At 38.5% G+C, this 13,891-nt stretch overlaps 1 protein-coding gene across 1 annotated transcript; it reads left to right on the top strand.

Annotated features, from left to right (window-relative positions):
• Nucleotides 1–1,231: 1,231 nt before the first annotated feature.
• LOC311034547 (H-2 class II histocompatibility antigen, E-S beta chain-like) lies at nucleotides 1,232–7,797 on the top strand (the record flags this gene model as incomplete). The annotated part of the gene is made up of 7 exons (XM_084042427.1): nucleotides 1,232–1,421; nucleotides 4,311–4,524; nucleotides 4,831–4,898; nucleotides 5,466–5,579; nucleotides 6,092–6,148; nucleotides 7,069–7,189; nucleotides 7,695–7,797. 5 exons carry the CDS (start codon nucleotides 1,232–1,234, stop codon nucleotides 6,127–6,129), a joined length of 624 nt encoding a protein of 207 aa, XP_083898553.1. The 3' UTR covers nucleotides 6,130–6,148; nucleotides 7,069–7,189; nucleotides 7,695–7,797.
• Between the last annotated feature and the right edge of the window lie 6,094 nt (nucleotides 7,798–13,891).

Here is a 13,891-nt window from a genome sequence, read left to right on the forward strand (position 1 = left end):
CATACGGCCCCGGGGCCGGACCTTTGACCATCTCATTCTGGTCCTCATAGTCCTCAAAGAAAAACTAAATGACCCCAAAAATATACATAAATCTACATACATTTACATAAATCTACATAAATCTACATATTGAAGACAGCATTTTATGTTGATGGTGTTGAGGGAAATGAATTTAACTTGACTCCAATTTACCAGTACATATACCTGCAATTCATATTCCATCCGTATGTACTCAAATGCAGTGAAAGTAACTAAGTACATTTACTTAAGTACTGTGCTCAAGAACAATTTTGAGGTATTTTTTTACTTTACTGGAGTATTTCCAGTTTTCAGTCATTTTACTTCTACTCCACTACATCTCTTTCTGTCTTTCTTTCTTTCTATCTGTCTTTCTTTCTTTCTTTCTCTCTGTCTTTATTTCATTCTAACATTGTTTTTCTTCAAAATTCACCACCATCGTCTTGCCGGAAACAGATGATGTAACATCATATCTTTAATCTGATTGGCTGATGTGTCTAAACAATAGAACGAGTCCTCCTTCATTCTCTTTCAGACTCGAGAACTTCTCTTGAGGTAAACATCTGTTTATTCTGATGTGTTTATTCTGATGTGTTTATTCTGATGTGTTTATTCTGATTTGTTTATTCTGATGTGTTTATTCTGATGTGTTTATTCTGATTTGTTTATTCTGATGTGTTTATTCTGATCTTTTTATTCTGATGTGTTTATTCTCATCTATTAAATTCAGTTCAGTTTTGATCAGTGATGATGAAGATTACAGCCACCCTCCTCATCCTCTCCTCTGTACTTCATGTCAAAGCGATCCCAGGAAGTAAGTACATTATATTTATGTTATTATATTAAAAATACTGTTATGAATCTACTCTTATTATATACAATATGCATTCATAGATGTACTCTTGTTATATAAAATACATGCATATTTGTATTGTTATTTTTGAGAGAGAGAGAGAGAGAGAGAGAGAGAGAGAGAGAGAGAGAGAGAGAGGATTATCACTAACACACACACACACACACACACACACACACACACACACACACACACACACACACACACTGCTGATTCTATATGAATCACTTTTGTTATATTACATTATGAATATCCTGACATAAATCATTATGAATCTGTTTCATAATATTATAAAAACATTAAAATATGTTGAATATTTAGGATATATGTTGAATATTTATAGACTCTTATAAAGAGTGGATGCAGGAACTGGATGGTGAAGTGTTGTTCTACGCAGACTTCAACAAAGGGAAGGTGGTGGAGCCTCAGCCTCCGTTTGTAGATCATATGAACTGGCCAACAGCTTATGAAGAAGCTTTGAATAATCAGGCGTGGTGCAAAGCCAACCTGAACACCATTCGCACTGCCTTGAAGAAACCACCAGTGAAAGGTACATGAATACTATGAACACAACAGTTATTAACTAAAACGGTTGAATATATTTAACATGAATGAAGATGTTTAACCCATTCAGTCCAGGAACACATATCTGTCATTTTAGATTTATTTGGCTGTTCAAAAATAGCAGATCTAGATCTGCTATTTTTGAAGAAAAAAAAACATGAAAAAACTTTGAGAACCACTGATATTATAGCAACTTTATTTTTTTAGCAACATTTTTTTTTTGAACTGTTAGGATTTAGAAGACATTGTAGCATCCCCAGAAGCAAAGCATTGAGTTACAAATGTTTGCTTTAAAATATGTATATATTCATAGATTTGCGCAAACCTTTATGATTTTTCGGAAATAGCAGATATACAAGCTCATAGCGCGGCACTGAGTGCTGCGCTATGAGCTTGTATATTTGCTATTTTTGAATAGCCAAAGAAATTAGAAAATGACACATATTACTCACAGTGAGTTGCAGTCAGTGTGTGGGCTGATAGCAGTGGTGGAAAGTAGTAGATTTACTTAAGTACTTTACTAAGTACATTTTGAGGTATTTGTACGCTACTTGAGTATTTCCAGTTGTCATTACTTTTACTTCTACTCCACTACATCTCTGATACTACATTCCTTAGTGGATTTTGATTATTATTACAAAACATACATTAACCACTTCAGCCCTATATACATTTTGGCCATTTTAAAATCTACAAGCTAATCAGATCTACAAGCTCACAATGTGTCGTGATGCGACGCATTGTGAGCTTGTAGATCTGCTGCACAATGAGTAGGCTACTTTTACTTTTGGTACTTTTCTGTGTATTTTCATACCAATACTTTTGTACTTTTACTCAAGTATATTTTGAATTCTGGACTTTTACTTGTAACTGAGTATTTCCATATTCCAGAATTGATACTTTTACTTAAGTAAGACATTTGAGTACTTTCTCCACCACTGCTAGTAACCCCGCCTGCCTCCTATTACTCTGTGGCTCACTCACTGTTTTAGACATTCCGATGGGGGGCAGGCAGCCTAGTGTTGATATTATACATGATAATAAAACTGAACATTAATGACATTTGTAATTGTGTATTTCCAGATGGATATGTGTTCTATAGGGCTGGCCGCTGTGTGTTTAACTCCAGTGAGCTGAAGGACATACAGTACATATACTCAACACATTTTGATGGTGATGAGTTCCTCAGGTGGGACAGTAGAGTAGATCAGTATGTTGGATACACTGAGTATGGTGTGAAGAATGCAGAGCGCTTCAATAAAGATCCTGGAACAATGGCTTGGGCGAGATCACAACGAGAGGTAGCCTGCAAACCCAACATTGATATATTCTACTCCCATGTTCTGAACAAGAGAGGTGAGCTGATCTCAGAGCAGCACTCAACACTCATCACCTCATAAACTATAACATGACATCATAATAAATCATTCTATTCAGAGATGATTAATGGTGTTAATATTGATCTGATAATGATTATAAAACATTCCTTAATCATTAACCCATTCAATCCGAGGACGCATCTCTGTCATTTTACATTTCTTTGGCTATTCAAAAATAGCAGATCTACAAGCTATGAGCTTATAGATCTGCAATTTGTTTTTAATCGTGAACATTTGTGCAAATCTTTGAATAAATATTTTTTAAAGTGAACATTTGTAACTCAAATCTTTGCCTCTGGGGGAACAAAATATTTGACAAATGTTTGCTTTAAAAATATTAATATTTAAAGATTTGCACACATTCTCACGATAAAAAAATATCAGATCTACAAGCTCATAGTGCTATTTTTGAATAGCCAAAGAAATGTAAAATGACACAGATAAGTTCCTGTTTTGAATGGGTTAATAATCTGAGAAACATTTCAGATCCTCTTAAACACTTAAGCCTGATTTATACTGTATCCTAACACGCTGTCACACTAAATAGCAGATCTACAAGCTCACAACATGTGGTGTCACCATGGTACAGCCAGTATAAATGAAACATATAGATCTATTTCTATACATATAATGACCTTCCTAAAATAGAGACACCAGGATGAATGTTTTTAAATGAACTTTAAAAAGAACCATGCAGGATAAAACACACCTCTATACACTTCATTTACCCTGGTTTTATATTTAATTGTTGTCTTTACTAGTTTGTTTTCTATGTTTTTAATCACTTTAGTCATATTTTACAGGATTATGTGTTTTGTTTGTTTCTACTCTTGTTCATTTGAACTATTTTCATTAAATGTTATTGCTCGGTTTATTGTTGTTTATATAAAGCACTGTGTAACTGTGAATGATTTGTTTAAATTACATTATATAAATGCATTCTATGTTGTAGAAAACTGTAGACTATTGTAGAATCTACAGTATTCTATGAAGCGTTGTTCTCTGGTGCCATCTGCTGGACAAACACTGACATTTAGAGTTACAATTTACAATGTAGGCATTTATCAGACACTCTTAATCCAGAGTGATTTACAGTAACAAGGAAAAGACAAGGTAATATATCAAATGCATAGAAATAGTAATCTAGAATCATAGATAAACCAAGAACCTATCATCAGTCTAAACAGTTTAATATAAAACAAATACAGAATCTGTAAATTGAAACCAACAAACTATAGAATGCCAGGTCTAAATGCTATGGGAGGGGTTGTAGGGTTGGATCAGGCTTGAAGATATGGGGCTGTCATACCTTTGGTTGCTTTGTAGCGTGAACATTTACGTGAACATAAACGTGAACATTTTGATTGAAGATCAAACGTGTTTTGGCTTTCTGGATCATTTGGATCTCATTTATACAATTATTGATGATAATGACATTTTCCTATGACTGGTATAATAATAATAATAATAATAATAATAATAATCTTTTTTAGGAGTGGAGCCCAAAGTGAGGCTGAAGTCAGAGACTCCCCCTCGTCGTGGTGAACACACTCACATGCTGAGGTGCAGCAGCTACAACTTCTATCCTAAAGTGATCCTGGTGACCTGGTGGAGAGGTCAAGAACCTTTGACCTCTGGTCTCTCCTATGCCGATGTGTCTGATGGAGACTGGTACTACCAGTACCACTCCTACCTGGAGTACACACCCAGGTACACACCTAACAGACACCTATACATAGAAATACACACCTCTACTGGTACTACCAGTACCACTCCTACCTGGAGTACACACCCAGGTACACACCTAACAGACACCTATACATAGAAATACACACCTAACTACGCACCGTGGTGCCCCCCCTCTGCATCATCAGCAGAAAAGCACTCATCTGTGTGTGTGTGTGTGTGTGTGTGTGTGTGTGTGTGTGTGTGTGTGTGTGTGTGTGTGTGTGTGTGTGTGTGTGTGTGTGTGTGTGTGTGTGTGTGTGTGTGTGTGTGTGTGTGTGTGTGTTACAGATCAGGAGAGCAGATCACATGCATGGTGGAACATCCCAGCCTGACCGCGCCTATCAAGATGGACTGGGGTCAGTTACTGTATTCTACTGTATTCTGTATTCTCTACTGTATTATTCTCTATTTGCACCTGAAGGTACATATGTTTTGCAGAAAGGAAAAACAGCACAACCCATAAAACATCTAGGGTTGAGACTGTCTCAGTTTCACTTTGAAACTCTGTCTTCAATGAGCTTCTCTAAAGTGTTCATTGTGAGAGAAATGACAATCAGCCTGAAGTCATTCAGACCTTTATTGTTTCTACCTTTAGGAACAGCAGTGATTAATGGCTGCTTCCACATGTATAGCTACCTGTACTAAACATATTATACACAATAACATTAACACATACAGTAGTGGCTGCTACATGACTTCAGTAGTTAACCACTGATATAGTTGACTTTATTGTAATCTGTTTACTGTACAGTTTAACTGTACTGTACTCTGTCTTATATCACAGATTGTGTTTGTTTGGTTTTTGTCATATTATTGTCAGATGACTCCATAGAGTCAGTGAAGAACAAGGTGTTTTAATCTACTGCAATAATACAATATCATATCATATCATCATTATTATAATATAATATTTGTGTTGACAGATTTCTCCATGTCAGAGTCAGTGAAGAACAAGGTGGCCATGGGAGCATCAGGTCTGGTTCTGGGTCTGGTCTTGTTCCTGTCTGGATTCATCTACTTCCAGTGGAAGAAACGAGGTCATTAGCATGTTTAATTAATATGTTTCATTAACATGTTTAATCAACATGTTTCATTAATTATTATACTACCAGTGGAAGAAATGAGGTCAGATCAACAGAGGATCACATGACATGTGGAACCCTCACAGAAATGCAAACAAAAAACAAACACACAAACATGTAAAGCCACACCCTAAACTGGTTTATATTGGTTTAGAACCTTAACCGGTTTAGACCAGTTTAGACGACCTAGTTAGAGGTCAAAGTGTGTTCTATGTTGTCACATTTAGCTTTAATACATCAGTGTTACATTTAGTCCTAAATAAGAGTCAAATGTTCACATTAGTTCTGATGCAACATGTGACCCTGATGACTGAACCCTAATGTTGTTGTGTTAGTGTGTTGTTTTGTTGTTGTGTTATTGTGTTATTGTGTGTACATTAATGCATTTTATGGAGAAATACACACAATACAGTACATAGGATTTATTTGTGTGTGTGTTTTAACTGTCTCTCTTCTTCTTCTATCAGGTCGTATTCTGGTGCCGACAACCAATGACGATCTTTAGACTCCTCCCACACACCCAGGTTCACTTCCTCTTTCTTTTAACTATGTTTTTTGTAGATATAAAACTATAAAACATACACAAAACAACATGCTTGTGTAAGAAGTGAAACAACTAGCCTGGTAAAACATCCCGGTCGCGTGAATTCACATTATCATGTGACTTCTGCTTCATTTCGTATAAGAATGAATCTAATAATCAAATTGAATAATTAAATGATTTGTTGTATCAGACAACACTGGGGGGGGTTTGGAGTTTGGACCATTCAGCCTGCAGGAGTTTAGATCCCATAGCCTGAGACGACGTTCAGGTGATTCAGTCAGGAAGTGAAGAGATGACATAATGCAGCCAAACTCTGAAGCAATCATTTGAAATAAACATTTAACTGAACTGAACCCAATGATTCAGTTCATTGAACACAACATTTCAGTGAACTGAACCCAATGATTCAGTTCATTGAACACAACATTTCAGTGAACTGAACCCAATGATTCAGTTCATTGAACACAACATTTCAGTGAACTGAACCCAATGATTCAGTTCATTGAAAACACTTATCATTCCATCACTATCAGGATCAAAGACAGAACCTTGTGGTCCAAAGGAGAGTGTTCTACCAACTGAGCTGCCCTTCCTACTAAGATACACTATTGACAAAGTATCTGTCAAATGTTGTTTGAATGGACTGAGTTGTTTCTACTTTGATGGTTACTGTAGTTGCAGTTTTAACTAGTTTACTAATAACTTGTTCATGATCTATTAACTATTTATAGCATGGTTTTAAATTATTACATCTTTAACCATTAACAAACATTTAACAATTATGACTAACACATTAACTAATCATTTGGGAATGAATTTACTATTATAAGGGAAGGTTGTTCTAAAGTGTTCACACAGTTAATACATTCTGATTCTTATTGGTTTATTGTCTTTTCACAGAACACCTGGGTGTGTTTTCAGAGAAGCAGAGAGTCATCGCTGCCCCTGGTGGAGAGAGGATGAAATACATATGTGTCCATTCAGCTTTTAAATACTATAGGTTATATAGTAAAGGGTTAAGGTTAAGTTTATAGACAGTGTTTGTGAGGTTAAAGGTCAGGGTTTAGGGTTAAGGTTAGGTTTATAGCATAGTGTTTTTGAGGTTAAAGGTCAGGGTTTAGGGTTAAGGTTAGGTTTATAGCATAGTGTTTGTGAGGTTAAAGGGGGTCGGCAGTGGCTCAGGGGTAAAGTGGCCGGGTAGAGTGAACTGGAAAACCGCAAGGTTCCCAGTTCGAATCCGGACTGGGGCACGCCCCCAGAGTTAGTGTAGAAGTGTCCTTGAGCAAGACGCTGAACCCCTAATTGCTCCTGATGAGCAGGTTGGTGCCTTGCATGGTTTCCTCCTCCATCGGTGTGTGAATGTGTGTGTGAATGGGTTAATGGCACAATCAATGTAAAGCGCTTTGGATAAAATCGCTATATGAATGCACCATTTACCATTTTAAAGGTCAGGGTTTAGGGTTAAGGTTAGGTTTATAGACATAGTTTCTGTGAGGTTAAAGGTCAGGGTTCAGGGTTAAGGTTAGGTTTATAGACATAGTTTCTGTGAGGTTAAAGGTCAGGGTTTAGGGTTAAGGTTAGGTTTATAGACATAGTGTTTGTGAGGTTAAAGGTCGGGGTTTAGTCGCCACACCAAAGGAAGAGGGAGTCCTAATTAGTGTGGGCGGTTCATCACATGACTTTGTATAGTTTCTGTTCAGAAAACACAAACATAATAGAGTACGGAAGTCGGGATGTCACTCGTTCATCCCCTGGTTGGTAAAGTCATTTCTCTATGGAGAATAACAATGGGTCATCTTAGAATCGTCTCATATAAGAATTGTGGTCCAAAAATAAACAAACTGTCTCGGCGATATTGTCAGGGAGGAGGTTCTGTATCGTTTATGATAGTCAGTCACTTATATTTGATACGGTCTGTTTCTGGCGAAAATTTTACTAATTCGGCGGAAGTAACATCAGCGTTTTCTCACTGTCAGTTGATGCTTCATATCCATAAGAGTCAAACCGCCGGTATCATTTGTTTATTTCTGGAACACAGTTCTTATTTGAGGCGATATTAAATACGTCTATGGGATTCAGAATGGGGGTGGAAAACTACGAACCAGGTAGACAAACAAAGGATGTGTAAATTACGTCAGACTTCGGTGGTCTATAGTTCAGTTCTACTATATTGAAACATTAAATATGAATCCCCCCACCCCCCCCCCCCCCACACCCCCCCCCAGCCCCCCCCCCCACACACACACACACACACACACACACACACACACACACACACACACACACACACACACACACACATACACACACACACACACACACGTTCGGAGTGCAGAAGTTGGTGTTGGCATGTTCGCCTATTGTAAGCAGTTTAGGGGCAATATTGGTGGTAGTGTATTTTTGGCGTTGGTTGTGAAAGTGCAGGTGGGTGTTGGGGCGCGTTTGTGAGCTTTTAGATCGGCTGTTTTCCAAGAGGCAATGTATATGTGTGAAGGCGCTTTGTTTGGCCTTCTTTTGATAGACCTTGTTGCTTGTAGGGCTCGCTTCGTTGCTTGTAGGGCTCGCTTGGTTTGGCCTTGATTTCATAGACCTTGCTGCTAGTTTCTCGCGCGAAACCTGGCAACCCATTGTCTCCCATTGTTTGACACATAAATGCTAATAATAAGCTGAGATTTGATGACATTAAAAAAAGGGCTTTGCAGTTGAGTTCAGATGGTAATGGTCAATGGCTGTGTGCAAATTCAGATCAATTTCTCCAGCCACTGAGGAGAACCGGGCGCAATTTTTTGCTCTCAGAGGTTTGTCAAATTATAAGACGATATCCATCTGAATGGAAGTCAGTCAGACATGTTTGTGAAAAAAGTTTTATTATTTTATAATTGACCATAAGTCATTTATTATGTAATCATTTGTAATGTGTGATACTTAATGTGTTACGATCATTATGACGTCACTGTTTCCCTGTGATGGGTGGACCTGGTCCCTCTAGGCTGGTCTGAGGTGATGGGTGGACCTGGTCCCTCTAGGGTGGTCTGAGGTGATGGGTGGACCTGGTCCCTCTAGGGTGGTCTGAGGTGATGGGTGGACCTGGTCCCTCTAGGGTGGTCTGAGGTGATGGGTGGACCTGAGAGTCTCTAGGTTGGTCCATGGTTATGTACCAAGGTAAATTAGACAATGGTGGGCTCCCACAGTCTATAGGACATTAATGGAAAACACTGATGACATACAATCATTTATATTAAAGTAATACAATGCAGGTCCACAAATAACGATTTTTAGCAGCCTCTGCTGGTCATTACCGTCACTGCAGGCCGTTCGTTTATTCCTGCATTACCCAGAATTCCATTTGTTTTCACCGGACGACGGAAGCGTTTCAAAAAGCGTTCTTTTAATTGTTTTATACTATCTGTGGATCGTTTCTCTTAGCCAGTGGAGCTTTAGTTACCGTGAGCTGTGTTTTCTTTTGCTGTTGTTTTTCGATCTTCAAATCCTACAATCTCTTAAAAACAGCGTGAGATTCCTTTTTGTTATTAGCGCGGTAGTTCCTGGCCAAACAGGAAACTGATGCAATTACGTTTTCCGGCCGGATGATGTCATTTTCGCGGGAATGACTACCCTAGCCACCGTTTCAATATAAAATAGTTTATCAAAGGCTTTCGGGGGTGAAATTCATGGAGTGGGTGTTGTGAAACATTTGCCACTCACAAAAGATAATACAATTTAACTTTAGTTTTGTTGAAAAAGTTACCTAGTATTACTTTAAGTAATGATTTATATTTAATACTTTATATGTAATCATGAGCAGGGGAGCAGATCTCATTACAATTTAGGAGGGAACCACAAACAAGGAATCTTCTCATAATATCACCAACATATGCTAGGATTTGAAACAAACTAATAATTAATTTACTTTATTGGAGGAACATGTCAGACTCGTCCCCTCCTTCCCCCCTGGGATCTGAGCCCCTGATCATGAATGGTTTGAAGTTCAGATGTTAGATTTTGGCTTTAATTTGCTTGGTTTGAATGGAATGTCACAATATCAATAAAGGAATGAGAAACATAATTGGGCCTCACGTTTTCTTACATTTCACTCATACAGTATTTTCTCTTAACTGTCTGTAATGAGAAAATACAAGAGAAGCCAACCTCCACATTCACCACATGTGTTTTTCCCATGCAGGTGTGCTGAACCATGTGTCCTTTCCATGTCCTACCTGAAGGCAGCGTTCAAGATCATTGGCCCCCGATCATTATGCAGGTCGTAAATATGGGGTAAATAAAGTTCGTAAAGGAGGTCGTATTTTCAGTACTCACAAACTGACGAGCAATTCACAAAGGGGTTCGTATATCCCTGAGACGTGCGTATGACCCATAGACTGTAAAAAAGGAATGGACAAAGCCATTCCCTGCTTTCTACAGAACGAAAATGAAGCCGATAGTTCAGAAACGTGTATTCCTCCATCGTTAATATATACATTTGGCCACGCCGGAACTCAAACGCTATTGGTTGAGACCAGACACGTGACCAGCGAACCGGAAAACAACCCCCAAAAATGCTATTGGTTGGGTAGCTTGTCAATCAAGAGCAGGGCGGGGAATGAATGCTATTGGTTGTGTAGGTTGTCAATCAAATCATCCCGCCCCTCCTGGAGCATAGCCTACTTTATCGTCAATTTTAGAATAAATGGGACCATAATTTAGCAAAACAAGCATAGGATTTATGACAATTTTTATTACGGTAAGAAAATCTAGTCTAAAGTTTGTCAAAAACCCATTCACTTGCGTTAAAATAAATTATTTCTGACACTGCAGGTCGGCGCAGGGTAAAACAGTGCCTCACCGCCTCGTCTAAAGATAACAGATGCGTCGCATCGCCTTGACAACTTACTGTTCTGTCTGGAAGCGGATCACATAATAAATGCTCTCATGTGTAATGAGAATAAAGAAGTTTACAAGGTTTAACCATAGACTGTATAAATGAGATGGACAAACCCCCTCCGCTGCTTTCTACAGACCGAAAATGAAGCCTTTGCTGCAAGACTGTAGGTCCGCCATCTTTCAATACGCGTCAGAATGAGTTCAGACCATTATTGGTTGGGTAACTTGTCAATCAAGAGCGGGGGGGCGGGGAATGAATGCTATTGGTTGTGTAGCGTGTCAATCAAATCATCCCGCCCCTCCTAGAGAATAGCCTACTTTATCGTCAATTTTATAATAAATAGAACCATAATTTAGCAAAACGCATATCCTGATGATTGAAAGGAGACTTTAAACTAGCGACTGGAAGCATATAGAATTTATGACAATTTTTATTACAGTAAGAAAATCTAGTCTAAAGTTTGTCAAAAAACCCATTCACTTGCGCTAAAATAAATTCTTTCTGAACCCACAGGTCGGCGCAGGGTAAAACAGCGCCACTCTGGCCATTTTGTCGGCCTCATCGTAAATATCTCAGCCTTGTCCCTTGGGTTTAACCCCATTACCAAATAAAAGGCTAATAAAACGTGGAAAGGATATTATATAAGCCTTTTCTAATGAACATTGCGCACCTTTACCGAGGTAAAAAGATGATGAAATCCAGCATACAAGTGGAACGCTGCTATCCGATTATGGACCAGAGCGTATTGATTACTTATTGATTAAATGAGTTAATTTTTGATTAATATATCACTGTCCTACGTCTGATTGGTAATGGATCTTCTGGACACAGCTTTCATCCAATTATAGTTTCCTCATCAGATGGTAATATGTATCAGGCTGTTGTGTGTGACGTTCATGTGATCAATATACAGTAGAGTAGCCTACAGTAGGTTAGTACAAAGTAATACCGCGGCACGCGGTATTTTACATGTTACACATTACATGTGTAACATGTAATGCATGTTACACAATGCATTACAACAATGAGATAACATCATATCATTACTGTATGTTATCTACTCCCATGTATCTACATGTTACACAATGCATTACAACAATGAGATAACAACATTTCATTACTGTATGTTATCTACTCCCATGTATCTACATGTTACACATGCATTACAACAATGAGATAACAACATGTCATTACTGTATGTTATCTATTACCATGTATCTACATGTTACACAATGCATTACAACAATGAGATAACAACATGTCATTACTGTATGTTATCTACTACCATGTATCTACATGTTACACAATGCATTACAACAATGAGATAACATCATGTCATTACTGTATGTTATCTACTCCCACGTATCTACATGTTACACATGCATTACAACAATGAGATAACATGTCATTACTGTATGTTATCTACTCTCATGTATCTATACACATGCATTACAACAATGAGATAACATGTCATTACTGTATGTTATCTACTCCCATGTATCTACATGTTACATATGCATTACAACAATGAGATAACATGTCATTACTGTATGTTATCTACTCTCATGTATCTATACACATGCATTACAACAATGAGATAACATGTCATTACTGTATGTTATCTACTCCCATGTATCTACCCAGCTAGCAAAATATCGCACATTTCTGGCGTGAGGCCGTCTCCACGCCACGCCGACCGGGGCGTCCGCCGGGCGGGACACGCCGCGTCCACGCCGCGTCCTTGATCAGCGTGAGCCGCGCGTCACGCCGAGCCGCTAATCAGCCTCACTCTGGCGGAGAACGCCAACCGTGGCGTTCGTCGATAGCGGCCGGGTAGCGTAGCGCCGTCATATAATATGCTGTATATACCCCCCCTCCCTCCCTCCCTTTGGGAATCCTCCCTTTCATCCCCTATATTTAGCGGCCATTGTTACACCCCCCCGCATTTGAGGTTTCTAAACATGTCAAGTAGCAATACAGAATAAGGTCCCCATCACACAGTTCCCCTGTATGTATCTGTCTAAGAACATGACATAATGCAGAAAATACATGGCCTACATGAAATAATGCAGCACAGACAACTCCATTGTTATGGTATTTATTAGAAAAGGAAGGCACAGAAATAATAATCCTAAAATACAAATGTATCACTTTAAAATGGCAGACAGTGAGAAAAGTATTCCACATAAAAGTATCAATGATGTAATAATTTGTGTGAAGTCAGACTGGTAATCAATAGCCTACTTAAAGTAACAAAACAAGTAAACATACCCATTGAGCAGAATGTCAAGTAAAAAATGCATAAGAATATTAAAAAATAGGAGATCTATGGTCCATTTGTACACTCAGAGTTGCAGACCTGTAAGGGTCCATTTGGTTTCATCTGTACACAGACTTTCAGACATGTAAAGGTCCATTTTGAATCCATGTGTTACCGCTGTAGTTTGTCCTGGTGTATGTGTTTCTAGTTAACATGCCACAGACTCAGAGCCATATCAAAGCTACTGGAATGAATACAAAATGGGCCACTGTTCATTTAATTCAATTTTGGGTTCTGTGTGCTGGTGTCTGTGTCGCCCGCCTCTTTGACTCCTCTTCTTCCAAAGCCAATGCAGCTCCTTCATGTGGAACGCGTCACGTGAGCCACCCAACGAACGCCAACTGAGAGGGAGAGAAAGGAAATAAATTAGACAACGGTGGTGTTGGTACTTTAATAAGGACCCCCAATTTAACATGCTTCAGGTCTACAGACCCTGTTAATGGCATGGCTATCTCTGAGACCCCAATTTATATAGTGAAATGTATGTTAATTTAACTCAGTGTGTAGAAACCCTTGATACA

This window comes from Gymnoscopelus microlampas (assembly GCF_963454915.1).
Source record: "Gymnoscopelus microlampas genome assembly, chromosome: 19".
Taxonomy (NCBI): Eukaryota; Metazoa; Chordata; class Actinopteri; order Myctophiformes; family Myctophidae; genus Gymnoscopelus; species Gymnoscopelus microlampas.